Genomic DNA, 19903 nt, shown 5'->3' on the forward strand with positions numbered 1-19903 from the left:
GTTTTTTCAGGTGCTTATTAAGTCCTTTTTATACCTTAACTCATTTAATCCTCACAAGCAACCCTAAGAAGGAGGTGCTTGTCCTCATGTTATAGATGAGGAAACAAAGGCCCAGAGAGATTAAACCACTGGCCCAGGGTCACACTGCTACATTTAAAGTTCACTGGGGCTGGGGGCTTCCCTGGTGGTCCAGTGGTTAATAATCCACCTGCCAAGGAAGGGGACACAGTTTTGATCCCTGATATGGGAAGATTCCACACGCTACAGGGCCACAGTTACTGAGCCCATGCTCTGCAACTATTGAAACCCACGTATTCAAAAGCCCGTACTCCACAAGAGAAGTCACCACAATGAGAAGCTCGTGTGCAGCAATGAAGAACCAGCATAGCCAAAAGCAATGTATAAATAAATAATTTTAAAAATGTAAAGTTCACTGGGGTTCTCTGGGGACAGTGAATTATAGGGGCAAGACCCTGTAAGGGGCTTCCCAGGTGGTGCCAGTGGTAAAGAACCCACCTGCCAATGCAGGAGACATAATCCCTGGGTCAGGAAGAACACCTGGAGGAGGGCATGGCAAACCCACTCCAGTGTTCTTCCTGGAGAATCCCCATGGACAGAGGAGCCTGGCGGGCTATAATCCCTGGGGTCGCAAAGAGTCTTAGCAGGCATGCTCAACCCTGTTAAAGATAACAATGATACAAAAGACGTTTGCATTCCAGTTGAGAAAATGTGAAGAAAGAAACTAACAGCCGTCAGGTTTTTCTCTCCAGCCAGACTCCGGGAAGAGCCAGGGTTACTAGAGTTTAAAGGCGCTCAGGCACTTCCTCCTCTGGATATCCTTGGCACTCTCTCTGCTCCCCTCTTACACCCCTCCTGCCTTGTTTGTTTGTAATCTGTGACCCCAATCACAACAGCTAGCATTTATTTGGCATTAATGGTGTGTCGTGTATCATGCCCAGCACATGCGCTATGCCTATCTAATTTATTCTTGCAATAATCTAATTGTCTTCCTTTTAGAAACCGAGGCTGAGAGTTGCTAAAGTAAGGGGTCCAAGGTCATCTACCTAAGAATTGATAGCCTAGGATTTTTTAAAAAAAACCTTTTGTTTTGTATTGGGGTATAGCTCTGTAACAAACAATGTGATGATAGTTTCAGGTGAACAGAGAAGGGACTCAGCCATACATATTCATGTGTCCTTTCTCCCCCAAACTCCCCTCCCATCCAGGCTGCCACATAACACTGAGCGGAGTTCCACTTGCTCAACGCAAGTACAAAGTAGGTCCTTGTTGTTTAATCCATTTAAATGTGACAGTGTGTACATGTCCATCCCAAACTTCCTAATTCTCCCTTCCCCCAACCTCTCTTACCCCGGCAACCATAATCTCGTTTTTGAAGTCTGAGTCTGTTTCTGTTTGGTACGTAGGTTTATTTGTATCATTTCTTTTTATTTTTAAAAATATGTATTTATCTGCCTGCATCGGCTCTTAGTTTTGGCACATGGGTTCTTTGGTCTTGGCATGCAACCTCTTTTTTTTTTTCCCCCAAACTCTTAATTGTGGCATATGGGATCTAGTCGCTGGCCAGGGATCGAACCCAGGCCCCCTGCATTGGGAGCGCAGAGTCATACCACTGGACCATCAGAGAAGTCCCTGTGTACCATTTCTTTTTAGATTCCTCATATAAGGGCTGTCATATGATATTTCTCCTCGGTCTGACTCACTTCACTCAGTATGACACTCTCTGGGTCCATCCATGTTGCTGAAAGCCTAGAATTTTAACCCTGGTCTGTTAGACACAGGGTCTGGACATGACCCCTGGGCTGTAGGCACCTACCTCCCAGCTCCCACCTTGCTACAAACGGTTTGTGGGCTCCCAGAGCAGCCAAGGATTGTCTTTACCTCTAGTTTCCTGCTAAAGAGGGTTCATAATAATGCCAACCTCACAGGTTGTTAGATTAAACAAGTTAATCTAGACCCAGGGTGACTGACCATTCTAGTTTCCCTGGGACTGTGGGGGGTCCCAGGCAGGGAGACTTGGAGTTTCAAAATCTGGGAAAGTTCTGAGGAAATTAGGAGGAGTTGGTTATCATGCCTGGACTAGTGTCTTGTGCTTAAATACATGTTCAATGGACATCAACCATCTATTTCTCTTTCCCACTTTCACATATTTGACAACAAAAAGGTTGCATGCCCTGAGCCTGTCCTGGGAGCTGGGGACATCTGTAGGCAGTACACGTGCAGAGAACCTAGCTTCAGAGGCTCACCAGAAACCCACAGCCCTTGGGGAAATGCCAGCCTCCCTGAGGGTGATTCCAGTAACTTGTGTGTGTCCTCCTGGACTGGCAGTGTTTGCTTGAACCCCAGTTGGAGAGGTCTCTGGGCCCTGAAGATCCTCAGGTTAGTGACACAGAGACAGTTGGGGGTGGGGTGGCGGTGGGGGCGTCCCACAGTGAAGCCTGGCAAGGAGAGGTCTTGAGATGATGCTTGGTGGAAGGAAAGGGAAGTATACGCCTTGGGCATTGACTTTTAGGCTTGCCGGGGCCCAAGAGGTGGTTCCTATGATCACACACGTTTTATTGGATGAGGACATTGAGGCTCAGGCACCCAAGGAAAGGGACTTGCCTAGGATCACACAGGAAGAGATGGGTAGGGGAAAACTGAACCAAGGTCCCAGCAAAGCAAGGACTGCTGGCGTTGGGCGAGCTGACTTCTGCACTTCCCTCCTTCTTGCCCCGCTTGGGTCCCCCACTTGTCTTGACAAGGCCAGGCTTGTCACGGGGCTCCGTACAGCCCTCTCCACCCTCCCGGTTGCCAGCGTCCCGCCCCATCCCCTCCCAATCTCCGAGGGAGGAGGGGAGAGTGGGAGAGGGGAGGGGGGCTCGGGGAGGCTCGGCTTTATAAAGGCAGCTGGACCAACGCTGCCCGCCAGACCCCGCCGCCCGGATCCCCTGCGCTGCCCGCCGCCGCCCGTGACCGCGCCGACCTCCAGCTCCACCGCGAGTGAGTTGGGGGCGCGCCCCCCTCTGCCCTCAGACCCTCGCCCAGCCCGCTGATCTACTGAACCCGGGCTGGGGAAAGGTCCTCTGAAGGAGAGCGCTAGATTGGGGTGGGGGGCATCAGGAAGAAGCCGACGACAGGGATTTAGGACCTGGAGGAGCCGGGAGCCCTGGGAGCCGGAGGTCGGGTCGGCAACTTGCTTCCTCTGCTCCTCTGACTCGCGGCCTAGGAGACCGCAAGGCACCCCCCAGGAATGCGCGTGCAGCCGTTCCCACGGTAACGTGCAAGCCGCACCCGCCCTCCGCCGAGGAAAAGGGGAGGTTCCTGTGGGGGCTGGGGGGCTTGATCCCCGGGAGGTCCAGACTCGTCACGCGGCGGTTGCACGAGGGAACTGAGAAGGTGCCCTTGCTCTCCCCCGGTGCTCCAAATCCTCCGAGCGTCAGGGAGCACGTCCCCTAAGCCTCAGTTTCCGCATCTGTCAAATGGAGGCAATGTTACTGGTAGCAAGTTCCCCGAAGAGCGATCTCGAGCTTAACGAGCCGGGCCATCCCCCTCCTCTGGTTAGCCATCCGAGGAGTGGGTTTTAGCGGCCTGGATGACTCCTGCGATCCCCACCCCATCCCCAGGCCCACTCGCCATGGCCCTCTTCGGGGCACTGATCCTAGCGCTGCTGGCCGGCGCTCACGCCGAGCTCCCCGGCTGCAAGATCCGCATCACCTCCAAGGCGCTGGAGCTGGGTAAGGCGCGGGGGTGCGGTGTGGGCGCGGGGGTGGGGAGTGAGGAGGGGAGGGGTGTGTGTGTGTGTGTGCGCGCAGGAGCTAAGGACCTCACTGCGGCTTCAGTGAAGCAGGAGGGGCTGCGCTTTCTGGAACAAGAGCTGGAGACCGTGACCATCCCGGACCTGCGGGGCCGAGAGGGCCACTTCTTCTACAACATCTCTGAGTAAGTGGAGGTCAAGAGGGCGGGGCCTGGGCAGGGGCGGAGGCTTAGGAAATACCTACGGAGTCTCGGGAGAAGGGAGGGCAGAGAGGATTGGGGGCGTGGCCCGATCGCCGAGGCTGGACTTAAGAAACAGGATGAGGCCGGAAAAGATAAAGGCCTGGCCCGCCTACCGAGGCGGGACCAAGGCGATGGGCGTGGCCTAGAGTAGGCGGGACCAAGGAAAGCGAAGCCAAACCTGTGGAATTGAGGCTGGCCCTAGAGGCGGAGTCAAGAAACGGCCAAGGATGAGAGTGGGGTGTAGGGTACCCGGGTGGAGCTAATAGGAGAGGTCCGAGGAACAGGAGATAAAGGCCCGTGGTCTGGGATAGTGGGGACAGGGTCTAGCGATCTCAGGGTTGGTGAGGGAAGTGCACCAGGACTTCTTTTAGATAGGGCGAAGTGCACTTATTGGGAGCAGCTACTCTCTGAACCACTCAAGTCCAAGTTTTAGTCACTGAGGTCCAGGTTGGGGACGCGAAGGGCAATGGGAGAATTCATTCCACTCATCCCAGCTTCCCCAGACCTGGAATGGAAGAGGAGCAAATGAATTTACTACGGTTGGGTGGGGTGCCCTTTTCTTGGTCCTGAATCTGACCCAGAGGCCTCCCACACAGGGTGAAGGTCACAGAGCTGCAGCTGACATTCTCTGAGCTCCATTTCCAGCCAGATCAGGAGCTGGTGCTACAAATCAACAATGCCTCCTGGGGGCTGCGCTTCCGGAGACAGCTCCTCTACTGGTTCTTGTGAGGACCTGGCACCCCTGGGGGAGTGGAGAGTGGATTGGGAAGCCTGGGGGAACTGTGGAGCTGTGGGCAATCCCTTAGCCTTTCTGAGCCTCAGTTTCTCCATCTGTACAAAAGGGGCAATCATACTCATTTCACAGTCAGGTGAACTGTGCAAAACTACATAAGCCTTATTAAGAGGGGTCATGGTGGTGGTGGGGCTTGAGGAGGACAGTAAAGATTTGGTTAAGCTCCAAGCTGGAGTGACCATTAACACTCCCACCCCCGCCACAGCTACGATGGGGGCTATATCAACGCCTCTGCCGAGGGTGTATCCATCCACACTGCTCTGCAACTCTCCCGGGATCCCACTGGTCGGATCAAAGTGTCCAACGTCTCCTGCCAGGCCTCTGTCTCCAGGATGCATGCAGCCTTTGGGGGAACCTTCAAGTAAGCCCTGTCCCCAATCCTAGTGTCCCCCGTTTCAGCCCCACAGCCCATTTGCCTAGTGCAATGCACAATGCACCGGCTTGGGAATCAGATCAACTGGGTCCAGATCTCAGCCCCACCACTTCCTGGCTATGAACTTGAGCAAGTTGCTGAAGGGGATGGGGATGGTATGGTAATAGGACTTATTCTATGAGATGTGAGGACTGTTCATCTTAATTTATGTAAAAATATTTATAACAGTACCTCACATATAATATGGGCTCACCACTTAGGTAAGGACCACTGTGAGAATCTAGTGTATACAGTGGGCAAGTACTGGGTTCTCAGTAATCAGTAGCTCTTACCACAAAAATAATAACATAGCTCCAGGGTTGGGGCTGAGAAGGGGAATTTGTGCCGGTTCTGAAAGAAGGTGGGGGAGAGAAAATGGTGGATTTATTATCCGGTGTTGATACACAGTTTTTTTATTCATTCAACAAACAAAGTGTAGGCCAGGCCCCGAGGATTCAGAAAGGACACAGAGCCTGGCTGGAGGGATGAAACATTTGTCATCGGGGCCTTGAGAGAGGGACCAAGAAAGTACTCTGGGAGGAGGAGGAGGAGTTCAGAGAAGAGTAATCTAGGAGGACTGCCTGGAAGAGGAAGCATCTGTGCCCAGATGGGAAAATACAGGGTGGGAGCACTGAGGATGTAAGGAAAGACAGGAGTAAGGATATGGAGCTGAGGATGCTCAGGGGCTTGAGGAACTCTGGGTCCATTCATTTGACTGGTGGGGTCGGGGTGAGAGAAGACATCTTGAGAACCAGTCTGGAGAAGGAATTTGAGCCCACATCTTTAATGGAAACTCCACTAAAGAGGTGGTAAATTAAGTTGAAGTAGAGGTATTCTGCCCACCCACCCCCATCTCTGATCACTGTGATTTCTCCCAGAACTGGGTTGGGGTGAGGGCAGGGTCTGGACTCACCTGGCTTCTCCTCTCCTCACAGAAAGGTGTATGAATTCCTCTCCACGTTCATCACCTCAGGGATGCGCTTCCTCCTCAACCAGCAGGTGTGGGCAGTGGCAGGTGGGCGGGGCATGTTGGAGGACAGCAGGGGGTGGGTGTGCCCTCCCTTTCCAAGACCTTGACCCAGGCCGCCACCTTCCAGATCTGCCCCGTGCTCTACCATGCAGGGACTGTGCTTCTCAACTCGCTGCTGGACACCGTGCCTGGTGAGTTGTGCAGACGGGGTGGGGAGCTCTGGGCCCCACCCTGGCTGGGAGGCGGGAGGAGGCTGGGTGGGCAGCTGTCAGGTAGCCCTTGAGGAGGCCCCTTCCCCGCCCTGTGATGGAACAGCCCTGGGTTCAAAGGTGGCCTCCTGCCACTGACTCCCTGTGGTCCGTACTCACTTCTCTCCCTCCTTGGTTTCCTTGCTTGGCTGAGGACACTTCCTCAGGGCTTGCTGTGAGGGTTGACTGAGGGCATGGTTGTCGAATGTGTCTGCTGTGGGGGCCTCATTTGTATTCAACTCCTGGCACTTAGTAGGAGCTCAGTTAACATGTCTTCCCTTTCCCTAGGTGATGAGATCATCATGTCACATGCATGGGGCACAGGGCGGGTAGGAGAGGGCAGCAGAAGCCAAACCATTGAGAGAAGGGACTCCCTTGCCATCTTAGAGTATTTCTTAAATTTCTTTTTATTTATTTATTTGGCTGTGCCGGGTCTTAACTGTAACATGCAAGATCTTTAGTTGCAGCATGCAAATTCTTAATTGCGGCATGTGGGATCTAGTTCCCTGACCAGGGATCGAACCTGGGCCCCTGCATTGGGAGCATGGGGTCTTAGCCACTGGACCACCAGGGAAGTCTCTCCCTTGTAATATTATTTCATGACTTGATGAAACCTATGTAGTAGTAGTAGCAGCAAACTACAACAATAATAATAATCGGGGGTGGGGGGTGGTCCCTGGTGGCTCAGTGGTTAGAACCCAGTGATTTCACTGCCATGGCCCCACGTTCAATTCCTGGTTGGGGAACTAAAATGCACCAAGCTGAGCAGTGGGGCCAAAAACAAACCGAGAGAACAACGAAAGCCACAATAATAATAGCTAACGGTGTTGACCACTGCGCAGCGGACACTGAATACTTTCCACTCACAGTAAAACTGACTTAGCTTCACAAGCACCCTGTGAGGGGAGCACTCTAATCCCCATCTGTGAGTAAGCAGCTGAGGCCAGAGAGCCTAAGCACCCAGCCCAGCACCACACAGCCTTCATGACTCCAGCCCCTCCCCACAGTGCGCAGTGCTGTGGACGAGCTCGTTGGCATCGACTACTCCCTCCTGAAGGATCCCGTGGCCTCCACCAGCAACCTGGACATGGAATTCCGGGTGAGCTGCCCAGCTGGTGTGTGCAACCGGACCCCCTCTTTCTCCCCTAAAGCACAGCTCTGATGTGGCCACTCCCCTGGTGGAGTTGCTGTGGCCTCAGGCTGAACTCCTGGATTTGACACTCAAGCCTCGTTAATCTTGTCTGGTCCCACCTTTCCAACTTCATCCTTTGCAGCTGTGTGCGTATGGGTGTGTGTGTGTGTGTGGTAAGTCGCTTCAGTTGTGTCCAACTCTTTGCGACCCTGTGGACTGTAGCCCTCCAGGCTTCTCTGTCCGTGGAGTTCTCCAGGCAAGAATACTGGAGTGGGTTGCCACGCCCTCCCCCAGGGGATCTTCCCGACCCATTGATCGAACCCATGTCTCTTACATCTTTTGCATTGCAGGCGCGTTCTTTACCACGAGCGCCACCTGGGAAACTGCTACTCTTTCCCAAAGATGCCCTGTCTTCCTATCTCAGGGCCTTTGCTCATGTACTGTCTTCCCCCGTTTCTCCCGGAAGGAACTGAACATTCAGCTTTAACGCACGCAATCTCATTCCCTCCTCTCACAACCCTGTAAATCAGGTCCTGATGTTTTATTCATTTTAGGGATGTGCAGACTTGCTCAGGGAGGTCATGTCCTTTGTCCAGGGCCACTCAACTAGTCTGTGGCCATGGCCATTGCTTTTCCTAATGGAGTGTTGCAGAGTTTCAGAGCAGAGAGTCCAGTTAGAATGCCGGAAGGTCAGCTCCCGGCTCTGCCACTTACTTGCTGTGTGATGTGAAGCCAGTGGCTTAACGTTTCTGTGCCCATTTCCTCACATGTAAGTGGAAATAATACAGTAAGAAAAGATAATCTCATGGGATGTTATGTGGATTAAAGGAGTTGGTCTAGGTAAGCGGCACAGAAGTACTCCATACATGTAGGCAGTTAGTTGCCATCACTATTACCATCTAGTTTTCAAGGTCCACTAAGAGCCACCTCCCCCTTGAACCCTTTCTTGTGTCCCTCCTTCAGTCGGATGGGACTGCGCCCTCCGAGAACTCTAGCTACCCTCCCTTCCATGCCTTTTAAGAAAAGTACCTGTTGAGTCCCCCGGAGGTCAACAATGAGGTCCAATCCTCCACCATGCTTTCTGGGAACAGTGAATTATATGCCTCGAGACACCTGGGTGCTGGACCAGTCTGCCTGGCCCTGACCCCAATCCTCCAACACCAGGGGGCCTTCTATCCCCTGACTGAGGCCAACTGGAGTCTGCCCAACCGGGCAGTAGAGCCCCAGCTGCAGGAAGAAGAGCGGATGGTGTACGTGGCCTTCTCTGAGTTCTTCTTCGACTCTGCCATGGAGAGCTACTTCCGAGCAGGAGCCCTGAAGCTCTCGCTGGTCGGGGACAAGGTAAGCTGGGATCTGTTTGGGATGGGGGGGCCTGTGATGGGGCTTCTGCCTTACCCCCGATTCCCCTGCGCAGGTGCCTCATGACCTGGATATGGTGTTGAGGGCCTCCTACTTCGGGAGCATCGTCCTTATGGTGAGTGTGGGTGGGAAGTGGGAGCCTGGTCAGGCGGGTTGGCACACCAAGTGTACACCCATGAGGCGACTGGCAAGGAGAGCAGGGCCCCCAGCGGTGGTCACGGAGTAGACAGAAGGCCTGGCCTCCTGCTGATGACCACAGCCCCTGACTTGGACAGAGTCTATGCAGGTTCCCAGGTCTGTGAGGAAGACTTTGCTACTCTTGCTTCGTCTCTTGCGAAAACCAGCATGAAGGTGGCCTGAGAACCCAAGGCAGGCCAGTGTAGGGACTTTAATAGCAACTGAAATATTAATCTGGGCCTCCCTGCTGGCTCAGATGGTAAAGAATCTGCCTGCAATGTGGGAGACCCGGGTATTATCCTTTTTGCTTCTTTTCCCTTGTTTAATGGAGAGTTAAAAGTTTTAAAGAAATACTTCAGTCGCTCAGTGTGTCCAACTCGTTGTGACCCCTTGGACTGCAGCACACCAGGCCTCCCTGTCCATCACCAACTCCCGGAGTTGACTCAAACTCGTGCCCATTACTTTAGTGGTCATTAAAGGACTTGTCCTTGGCTCTCGCTTCTAAAATGACGGAGCTGGGATTTGAACCTGGGTATGAATCTCGGTAATTCAAGGTTACCCTACTTCTCTATACTGTGCAGCCTCCCAGAGTTGTCATGAGGATTGAATGGGTTACTCCTTAAAATTACACCACCAGCTGCTATCGTCGTGGCCAAGCCCTGTTAAGAGCATGGACTCTGTTGCCATGACTGCCTGGGTCTCAGTCCCAGTTCTTTAACTGAGTAACACAACTTGGACAGGTTACTTAACCTCCCTGTGCTTCAATTTTCCCATCTCAAAAGTGGGGATAAGTTAATACCTGCTTCACACAGTTACCGTGAGGTTTAAATGAGCGAACACATGTGAAGCATTTGGTGAACAGTAAGCGGTTGGTCAGTACACTGCCTGTAGAAGAAACAGCTCAGCAGTTTCAAGAGAAAAGATATGGCAGGGGGCTGAGTTTTGTTATTTATTAATTTTTTTGTCAAGTCATGTGGGTTGTGGGATCTTAGTTCCCTGACCAGGGATTGTACCCAGACCCATGGCAGTGAAAGTACGGAGTTCTAACCACTGTTGGTGGTGGTGGTTTAGTCGCTAAGTTGTGTCCGACTCTTTGCAATCCCACAGACTGCAGCCCGCCAGGCTCCTCTGTCCATGGGATTCTCCAGGCAAGAATACTGGAGTGGGTGGCCATTTCCTTCCCCAGGGGATCTTCCCAACCCAGGGATGAAACCAGGGAATTCCCTGGGGTGTTTAATGCAAAGAGACTGTTCTGGAGGAGTCTGGATTGGAGCTGGGTCCTGAATATTGAGGACATGGGAAACCAGAAAGAGAAGGAAGGAGGCATTCCTGGAACGAGACATTTCCTTGTCTGAGCAAAGGCAGAGGCTGGACACAGTCCTGGAGGTTCCGGAAGCCATTGCTGTCTTCCCATTTGTGTGTGTGTGCTCCTAGAGGGTAAAACTACCCGCTCCTCCCCAGGGACTCCTCAGGGAGGACGTGACCGGCCCTCCCTGCTGTGTCCCCAGAGCCCGGCAGTGATCGACTCTCCGCTGAAGCTGGAGCTGCGGGTCATGGAGCCCCCTCGCTGCACCATCAAGCCCTCGGGCACCACCGTCTCTGTCACTGCCAGCGTCACCATCGCCCTGCTGCCACCCAACCAGCCCGAGGTCCAGCTGTCCCGCATGGTCATGGTGCGGACACCAGAGCAGGGGGTGCAGAGGGTCAGGGAGGGGGGCCGCTACCCCCTTTCGGACAGTAACACCACCCTCCCCGCTTTCCCGCCCAGGATGCCCGACTCAGTGCCAAGATGGCCCTCCGGGGGAAGGCGCTGCGCACCCAGCTGGACCTGCGCAGGTGGGCAGGTGTCTGAGGGTCTTGGGCGAGCCCATAACCTCTCTGAGCGTCAGTGCCTTCAGGATAATCATACCTGCCCAGCGATACTGGGGAGCTAAAATTCAGTCACAGCTATCAGCCACCTGAGAGCCAGGGTCGTGTTAACGCATCAAGCGTTTCATTACAGTGTAATTTCTCTGCATCCTCAACCAGCCAGAAGCAGGCAGAGCAGGTATGATGAGAGATGATCCAGCTGGCCCAGCAAGGTTAAATGACACACCCACTGGCACACAGCAGAGTGCGTAAGAACATCGATTTTGGCACAACTTGGCTTTGTGATCTTGAAACAAGTCCTTTTATCTTTCTGAACTTCATTTTCTTCATGTAGTAAACATAGAAAATAGTAGCATCTGCTGTCTTAGGCTGTGCTGTTCAGTGTGGCAGGCACTAGCCACTGGTGGCTGTATACATTTAATTTTAATGAAATAGTTCCTCACTTGCTCACTTCTATAACCACGTTAGCTAGTGGCTGTCGTGAGGTTGGTGTAGAACACTTTACAAGAGCCTAGATTCTAGAGGCAGGTTCTGGAATTTGCCAGCTGTGTGACCTTATGCAAATCACTCAGTCTCTCTGGGCCTCTATAAATGCAAATTTTAATAGTGCCTATTCCTTAGGGTTGTTATGAGGATTAAATCACGTGGCACTTAAAAATATTTCAGTATTTAGCTTTTTAACATGCCTGGTATCTGGCAGGAAGCAAGCACTGACAGTTTTGCTAAATAAAAGCAAACAACACACGGAAGTGAAAGTGAAGTCACTCAGTTGTGTCCGACTCTTTGCAACCCCATGGACTGTAGCCTACCAAGCTCCTCGGTCCATGGGATTCTCCAGGCATGAATACTGGAGTGGGTTGCCATTTCCTTCTCCAGGGGATCTTCCCGACCCAGGGATCAAACCCGGGTCTCCCACATTATAGGCAGATGCTTTACCGTCTGAGCTACCAGGGAAGCCCCAACACACGGAAAGCCATCAGCAAAAGTCTGGCTATAGGAGGTGCTCTACAAATAAAACATAGCAGACTTGAGATTCAAAACAAAACAAAAAGGTAGCAGACTTGGAGAAAGGAGACCTGAAAAGGGAGGAAACAACTCACCCAAGGATGCACAGCTGGAAAAAGTGCTAGAACCCCCTGGAAAGGTGTGTGGGTGGAACATCCAAGATGGAAGCTCAAGGGCTTCAGGTAGGTAGGCCTGGGTGGCCTGGGGAAGGGCCCCTGCCCATAGGACCCTTCTTTCTCTCCCATAGGTTCCGAATCTACTCAAACCAATCTGCACTGGAGTCACTGGCAGTGAGTTGGGAAGAGGGGGTGCAGGCACAAGGTTGGGGTCTGGGGAGGGCAGTGAAGGCCAGCCCATCCCCCCCTCGCTGCCCTGACTTCCTGTCTCCCTGCTCCCAGCTGATACCACTGCAGACCCCTCTGAAGACCCTGCTGCAGATTGCAGTGATGCCCATGCTCAATGGTAGGGTCGGGGTTGGGGTGTGAGGAGGGTTGGGGAGAGGTCAGGGGAGGAGCTTGGGGGGTTCAGACTGAGCTGACTGTTCCTGCCCACAGAGCGGACCTGGCGTGGGGTGCAGATCCCACTCCCCGAGGGAATCGACTTTGTGCGGGAGGTGGTGACAAACCACGCGGTGAGTAGGGGGCACCGTGGGGAAGGAGGGCAGAGCCTTCCCTCCCTCTACAGCCCTCCTCTGCCCTCCATGACCTGATCCCAGTTTCTCCCTTATCAAGGGCATCTTTTTTTAATTAATTAATTTTTTTTTTCAACGGTCTCATCTCAACCTTACATTGGATTCCTCCAGCCCTTTGCACAGGCTGCATCCTCACCTTGGAACAGCCTTCCCTGATTCCATCCCCATGCCGACTAATCTTTCAGGTCTTAACTAAGAACTTGCCTCCTCCAGGAAGTCCTCCGGGACCTCCTGCAGCCTCTATTTCAGCACCCATCACAGGGAGTTAGAATAACCACTCTGGTGCTCTGCCTTTCCCACTAGATTGAGGCCAGGGATTCTTGTCTGTGTCTCTAAAGAGACCCCTTTCTCTGCTCCCTCCTGCACAGGGCTTCCTCACCATCGGGGCTGACCTCCACTTTGCCAAAGGGCTGCGAGAGGTGATTGAAAAGAACCGGCCCACTGACACCAGGGACCCCCGAACATCCAGTGCCCCGCCACCCTCCACGGCAGCTATCTGAGCCCTCAGCCCCACCCCTGGCAGCTGCATTCAGGACTCCACCGCCTCTCATCCCCTCCCTCACCCCATCACAGCCTCTGGTGTCCTCTGTAACCCCCAGTGCCACAGAGAAGATGGGGTTTTAAGCTGTACCCAATTTAATTCCATAATCAGTCAATCCATCAATTACAGTCCGTCCAATCTCCCCATGGGGCTGTTCTGAGCTTTGATTGTGGGATGCGATCAGTGCAACGAGGGCAATTCTTTCAGCAGGGAGGGGGTTAGGCCGCACCCCAGTGAGTTATAAAGTGCAAATTCCCCCCAGACTGTCTAAGTGAGGCGCTGGGGCCAGGTCTGGGATGCACAGGGCAGTGGAGGGGGGTGGGAGCCGTTCTGGAAGGTGGGATCTGCCCCACAGGGGCATTCTGCATAAAGGGGGCCCTCTCTTCTGGCAGGAGAGGCTGGGAAGGGCTAGATCAGGCAGTGGGGGCTGGTCCCGTGGTTCTCAGTATGGCTGCTTATTCAGGAAGCGGGAGAACATGGTGAGGGCAGCCTGGGGCTTGTCGGTGGGGACCATGTGTCCGGCGCCCTGAAGGGCAAAGCTTCGTGAGATTTCCCTCCTTGGACGACCCCTGCCCCTGGGTGCTCCCTTCATCCTGCGGGATCCCTCTAGCCTGTGACCTTCCTTCTCTGGTCCCTCCCTTTATCCCATCCCTGCCCAGAACTTGCCCTTCCAGGGGCCACGTGGTAACCCAACATAGAAGGTAGGGAGATGAGGACACGCCGGTCCTGCCACACCCTCTCCCTCCTCCCCGGACCTCATCAAGGTCCTACCTTGATGGTAAGGAAGGCGATGTGGGAGAACTCCTTCACGAAGCCAGCAATCTGCTCCCCGCTCTCCCCGTAGTCCACCAACCAGGGCCGGCGCTGGACTTCCATCTGCCCCGCCAGGAAAGACTTAGCAGCCTGCAGCTGCCCCCTCGCCTCTGCTCACAGCCACCGGCCAGGCCTCCGGGGCCAGGAATGCCTCCAGGTTTGCACTCTCTGTCTGCCCCAGCCAGTCTGCTCTCCCCCGCACCTACTTGACCCTGGGGCCGGGACCCTGCCTCACCTTCTGGTTGAGGGAATCCACAAACCACTCGTCTCCCATGAAATTGCAGGCCATGTCCACATCGCCGTTGTACAGCAGAATCCGGTATTTCTGAAGCAGCACAAGGGGGAAAATGAGGGGTTTGGAATAAGCCCAGACCCCAGCCCTCCCCTGGTTCATGCCTTACCCACCGAGAAATTCATGAATCCAGCTAAATTGCATAAACCAGGAAACCCTTGTGTTTTCTGACCACTTCCTACATGGCGAGAGCCCTACTGAATGCTTTACCTATCAAGCATTTTACTATGATACCATTAGTAACCCCATTTTACGGATGGGAAAATCAAACCTCAGATATGTGAGAAACTTGCCTGGTCCCAGAGCCCATACTCTACCCACGGTGCTCTGCAGAACTTGGTCCTGACCTGGCTCAGCCTAGATAACCTACCGCATCTTCTAGGTGACCTTGGACAAGGTCCTCTCCCACCCTGGACCTCTGTTTGCCCCTCTGTAACATGATCTGACTAGCTCTTCTCACCTTAAAAGCTTCTTTACTCATGGAGACCCCTCAGACTCTTCCCACAGAGCAGCATCAGGTGGGGACAGAGCCAGATTCAAATCCTGACCCTGCTGACCACAGGCTCTTGGCAAGTGACTTCACTTTTTTGGGGAGTTTCGCTTCCCCTGCCCTGAGCAGCGCCCTAAAGGAGCCCCCGCCTTGCATACTGCTCCAGGGTCCTGAGGCTGCTGATGGACCCAGCTACGGCTGCCGCCCCCTCACCTGTGCAGTGAGCAGCTTCAGGTACTGCGAACACATGCTTTGGTAGAGACGGCGGTACTGGATATTCACCAGGAAGCTGCAGGACCACGTGGGCAGGAAGAAAAAGAAACCACAGATCAGACCTCATCCCCTACCTGCTCCTGTCCCCAAGCTCCAGCCCAAGAGAGACAGACAGCTGGGACCCAGCCCCTCCTTGGGCATGCAACCTCTCTGGGACTCACCTAGATGAGGTGGAGTGGGGCTGGAATTCAGCGGACCCCAAATCACACCCATTTAGAAATGTACAGGGATGCTTTTTTACCGTGGCTGGGGTGCCCCTGGCATTAAGGCATAAGGGCTTGTGCTGACCAATCAGAATGGACCTGATTGGCCCCTGCTGTGGTCACCTTCTTACTTGTGGGTGTCACAGGAGACAGCTTCAGGCAGCTGGGGTGGTACTAAAGTCAGGGAGGGGCAGGGGATGGGAGTGTCTACTAAATACCAGTGTAAGCAACTGACATTTTAACACCTAGCGTGGCCTTTTAAGAGTTAAGTGGCTGAGTATCAGTCAATCTGGGGGTCAGGGACCTTGAACACCCTATTGGAACAATTCACGGTCACAACCCAAATGCCCATGGCGTCCTCAGTGAGAAACCCTAAGCACAGGATGCCTGGGGACCTTTCTGATGCCCACAAGCCCCAACAGTCTGCCAGCCCTCGGGCCACGAGCACCCACAGAAACCCACTTGCACATGTCCCAGCGGGGCAGCTGCTCGGGGATGTGGAGCGCCTTCCGCACATGAGGGTCGTTGAGGTAGTTGGAGGTGGCTGTGGTATTGGTACAGGGGGGGTCCAGGTGCACCTTCTCCCCGGAACGCAGCAGCATCTGGGAGGGGGGCACAGAGGGTCAGGATCTTGGCTTCCCTGCCCTGCCGTCCCTCCCCATCCCTGCTGGGAGGAAGCCCGGGCCCTGGCACACCTGATGCCACACCCGCTTGAGTGGCAGGCGGGTGAAGATGTTGCCCAGATCCTGGACCACGACAGTGTCCTTCTCATACCTGCAAGTGCAATGGGGGGAAATGGGTGCCTGGGCCCCCAGATGGGGCTGGGGTTGGCACACGGGACGCCTGGCAGGGCCTACCTTACATGGCTAGGCACCCCCCCAGCACATGGAGCGTAGAGGTTGTAGATGTTGAGGCCGGAGCTGGCCACGATGTGGGACACTTCCTGAAGCTGCAATGACACCCCCAAGCAGCCATGCTTTACAGAATCCTGGCCTCCCACCACCTCCCCAACAGCGCCCCAAGACTTTTTTTCTTTCTTCGGCCCTGTCGTGCGACACGTGGGATCTTAGTTCCCTGATGGACCAGGGATCAAACCCGCATGCCCTGTCTTAGGAGTAAGGAGTCTTAACCATTGGACTACCAGGGAAGTCCCACATCCCAAGATTTATTGCTCTTCTACTTGGCCTAGTCACGATCCTCCTCCACCCCCTGCCAGGGAAACAGCCTCAGTGGAAGGGATCTGCTAGTCCTGGGTCCAAATCCTTGTGCCTCTACTTCCTAGCACTGTGACTTCCACATGCTTGGCCTCAGTTTCCTTATCTGGAAAATGTGGATAATACAATCTCCCTTGAAAGGGACTCTTGGAGGAGGAATAATCTGTGTTGCCATCACTGAACACAGCCATGGCACATCACTGGATGAGGGAGACGCCCTTGGCCCTCGTAGGGAGGTCACGGGCAGTGGTGTGGGACCGCACCCGCACTCCAAAGCATCCGCCTGCCAATGCGGGAGAAACAGGTTAATCCCTTAGTTGGGATGATCTCCTGGAGAAGAAAATGGCACCCCACCCCAGTATTCTTGCCTGGAGAATCCCATGGACAGAGGAGCCTGGTGGGCTACAGTCCATGGGGTCGCAAAGAGTCGGACACAACTGACTAAACAACACCAAGCAGGATATAAAATAAAGGGGGATGGGCAGGATGGGGGGCTGTTGGGGGTGGCGCAGTGTGGGGGCAGAACCGCACATTGGTCAGGCATTCTGGCTCTTTGTTGTCGTGGAAGTTACATTTGTTTTGAGAGCAACAGTGCGTCTGCAGGGAAGACCAGAGCCTGTAAGAGATGAATGATAACTGCTTAGGTCCATGGTGGGCCAGAGAAGGCAAGTACCTCATCTTCTCTGCCTCCCCATCAGGGCTTGAACCCAAGGGACCTGTTTCCTGGGGACAAAGACATTTATCAGAGGGTGTGGTATGTAGCTCCCAAACCTGGCTGCCCTGGGGCCATCCTGCCAGCCCTCCTTCATTCCTTTACATTCTGATCTTTACATGAAAGATCCTTCCATCTTTCCACACCAAAATCCTTCTAGCAACCCCAGCCCCACCCACTCCTCTCCTGCCCCCCAACTTCTGCTCATAAACCAGGGCAGGGCCCGAGATAGCATGTGCCTGGAGGACAGACCTCAGACCCCACGACCCGCCACGCTCCATGGATTGCCCAGTGGTCCCCTCCCATACCTGTTCCCCAGAAGGCCATGGTAGTAGGCGAAATAGACCAGGGAGTTGTCATTCTGCTCATAGGAAGAGAGTCCATTGCCCACCGCCAGCCCCTGTGAAACACCCAGGGCGTTCAGCTCATTTGGATGTGAGGTAGAAGAGCCTCCTTTGACCTCCACCCAAGCCTTCAGCAGTCTGGAAGCTGAAACCCAGGGTGGTTTGTGGGAGTGGCTGGGCGGGGGAGGCCACTTAGGGTAAAGAATGGAGCTGGCAGCTTGATGAGTGAGCTTCCGGTCAGGGAGGCACGCAGCCCAGAGGGGCCAGCGAGTGGCAAGGGGTGTCATGAAGGAAGAGTTGGACGGAGGAGTTGACCTTCTGCTTGTTGAGCAGGGGAAGTAGGACCTGGGATATCACGTGCCTGAAGGACAGACCTGAGGTCCCAAGACCTACCGCAGGGGATTGCCCAAGAGGTGGATGGAGGAGCAGACCCATTTGACCTTGGTGACCACAAGGCTAGGCCTCCCTCCCCTCCTGCAGCCTCCTGGCACCTGAAGGTTCATGCTGGGGTCCTGCGTGACCAGCACTGCCAGAGTTGGGATGTAGATGCCGGCATAGCTCTCACCAGTCAGGAAAAGCTCGTTGCCCTTGTACTCCGGGAACAGGCGGAAGAAATCTTTAAGGGCTTCAAAATTGCTCTGGGCGACCTGGAGATGGCAGGATAGAGGGAATCAGAAAGTGGTGGTCCTTGAGCTACAAACAATCTCAGAGATAATGACACCCACCCACCCTGTTTGTGCAAAAGCCTGTGACTTGTCTGAGACCACACCACAGAGCTGGCGACAGAGCCACAAATGGACTCCAAGACCACGCTCTTTTTCTCCTTGTATCATGCCAACCCGGGAGACTGGGATGCATGGGCAGGCACTGGACTCACCTCCGTGTCATTGGTGGCATAAGACTTGTCATCGGAGTAGGAGAAGCCCACTCCAGCTGGGGACTCGAGGTATATCACGTTGGCAATCTAGAGGGGAAGTAGAAATGGTTTGAGGGAGGCTGTTCCCTTCCCCACCCAACTGCTGAGACTCCCGCCCAGGACCCAAAGGGGTGGCGATACCAGGTTCCAGGAGTAGGGGTTGTACTCCAGAGTGACACCATCTGGCTGGATCTGCGGAGGAAAGAGATGGCTAAATTCTAAGAGTCAGCTGGGTGGGGGGCAGAGTGGGGGAAGGTCACCCTGCTGGGTATTTCACAACCAGGCAAAACCCCTGAGAGATATGAAACTGTCGAGTCAGAGGTATGGATGAAGAAACCGAGGCTCAGGAAAGGGACACATTTTCTGGAAGACCACAAAGTCCTTTTCTCCCTCTTCCTGGGCCTTTTCCTTTGGGAACTGTCCCCTCCCTGCCCCTGACCAGGGGGTGACCTCGCTGCTCTCCACTCACCAGGAAGGGGCCATGCTCTGTCAGGAGGCCGTCAAGGGAGCTACAGCCTGGCCCTCCATTGAGCCACAGAACCACAGGTCTGCTCTTGGGATCCTTCTGGGACTCCACAAACCTGGGGGCGAGTCAGGCTAGGGTGGGTGCTGGTGCCGGGCACTGGGTGCAGCTCCGTCTTCCAGCCTTCCCTACTCCTGGATTTCCTCAGGGATCTTTTTTTTTTTTCTTTCTTCTTAATCTCAGTTTGACGGCAGAGCATGCGAGGTCTTAGTCCCCCAACCAGGGATGGAAACTCGGTCCCCTGCAGCTGGAAGCACTGGAGCCTTAACCACCGGACCCCCAGGGAAGTCTGATCCCTCAGGGGTCTTAAGGACACCCTCCCCCCGACCATCATCTCCTCCCACGGTGGGCATTGCAGTGCCCCCCTTCCATCCCCGTCCTGGGAGACAGGGCTGCAGACCAGTAGTGGAGGCGCTTGGAGCCGGAGCCTTTGAGGTAGCCGGAGTACTGGCGGAAAGAAGGCTGCTTGGCCAGCCCGGGCAGGAAGCGGATCTCGTCCTGGTCGGGGGCCGCGTCGCCCCCGGGCGCGCAGGCGAGCAGCAGCAGCTGCAGCAGGAGAGCCGGCGGCCACAGCGCGGCTCGGAACATCTGCGGCAGGAAGCGGGTGCCGGCTGTTGCCTCGCCCGCTAGGTGCTCGACCGCCCCTGGCGGGGAGCTGGCTGCGCACCCTCCAGGGAAGCCCCTGCCCTGCCCCAGCTCCCACCCGCCGTGCCTCCTCCGTCGCGCCCCTGCCGGGGGGCTCCCGGATCGCTTGCAGCCTCCGGGATCGCTTCCAGCCCCGGGATCCCTCTCACCTCCGCTCCCTCGCGTCCTTGCTCTCCTGGAGCTGCCGGGCCGGCGACGGGAAGTCATGTGTACTCCGAGTCACGTGTGCCCGGGCGTCATGTGACGGGCCGCCTCCTGCCCCCTTCTGGCCTCTACGGACCCGGG

The 19903-nt window shown here is 54.7% G+C and overlaps 2 protein-coding genes across 3 annotated transcripts; one reads left to right on the forward strand and one right to left on the reverse strand.

Moving 5' to 3' along the window:
• The first annotated feature begins 2843 nt into the window (after positions 1–2843).
• On the forward strand, positions 2844–13337 carry PLTP (phospholipid transfer protein). Of its 2 annotated transcripts, none has more exons than XM_055437866.2 (16): positions 2844–3000; positions 3624–3734; positions 3840–3939; positions 4593–4721; positions 4995–5150; positions 6137–6200; positions 6299–6362; positions 7427–7518; positions 8716–8892; positions 8966–9025; positions 10596–10760; positions 10856–10923; positions 12209–12251; positions 12360–12423; positions 12516–12592; positions 13021–13337. In XM_055437866.2, exons 2-16 carry the CDS (start codon positions 3635–3637, stop codon positions 13150–13152), a joined length of 1491 nt encoding a protein of 496 aa, XP_055293841.2. In that variant the 5' UTR covers positions 2844–3000; positions 3624–3634; the 3' UTR covers positions 13153–13337. The 2 variants fall into 2 exon arrangements, with proteins under 2 accessions (XP_055293841.2, XP_055293848.1); XM_055437873.2 differs by lacking the exon at positions 2844–3000 and adding an exon at positions 3248–3273.
• Positions 13271–19902, reverse strand: CTSA (cathepsin A). The gene is made up of 15 exons (XM_055437885.2): positions 19768–19902; positions 19374–19561; positions 18920–19031; positions 18592–18642; positions 18412–18498; positions 18026–18181; positions 17499–17590; positions 17010–17094; positions 16122–16213; positions 15960–16038; positions 15727–15866; positions 15002–15077; positions 14242–14331; positions 13965–14069; positions 13271–13719 (listed from the first exon to the last, which is right to left on the reverse strand). The coding sequence occupies exons 2-15, from the start codon at positions 19559–19561 to the stop codon at positions 13636–13638; spliced, it is 1437 nt and encodes a 478-aa protein (XP_055293860.1). The 5' UTR covers positions 19768–19902; the 3' UTR covers positions 13271–13635.
• Position 19903: the final 1 nt, after the last annotated feature.

The sequence above is a fragment of the Moschus berezovskii genome, chromosome 15, assembly GCF_049115385.1.
Source record: "Moschus berezovskii isolate FMDL1 chromosome 15, NW_MosBer_1.0, whole genome shotgun sequence".
Classification (NCBI taxonomy): Eukaryota; Metazoa; Chordata; class Mammalia; order Artiodactyla; family Moschidae; genus Moschus; species Moschus berezovskii.

What these genes read in the sequence shown, in the direction of transcription:
- PLTP (XM_055437866.2), top strand. Translation starts at nt 3,635, where the DNA reads ATGGCCCTCTTCGGGGCACTGATCCTAGCGCTGCTGGCCGGCGCTCAC. An exon ending in AGCTGTCCCGCATGGTCATG is followed by an intron (nt 10,761 to 10,855) that starts GTGCGGACACCA and finishes TTTCCCGCCCAG; the next exon opens with GATGCCCGACTCAGTGCCAA. An exon ending in ACCCAGCTGGACCTGCGCAG is followed by an intron (nt 10,924 to 12,208) that starts GTGGGCAGGTGT and finishes TCTCTCCCATAG; the next exon opens with GTTCCGAATCTACTCAAACC.
- CTSA (XM_055437885.2), bottom strand. Translation starts at nt 19,561, where the DNA reads ATGTTCCGAGCCGCGCTGTGGCCGCCGGCTCTCCTGCTGCAGCTGCTG. An exon ending in ATGCCACCAATGACACGGAG is followed by an intron (nt 18,182 to 18,411) that starts GTGAGTCCAGTG and finishes TGCCATCTCCAG; the next exon opens with GTCGCCCAGAGCAATTTTGA. An exon ending in TCAAGCGGGTGTGGCATCAG is followed by an intron (nt 15,867 to 15,959) that starts GTGTGCCAGGGC and finishes CCCCCCTCCCAG; the next exon opens with ATGCTGCTGCGTTCCGGGGA.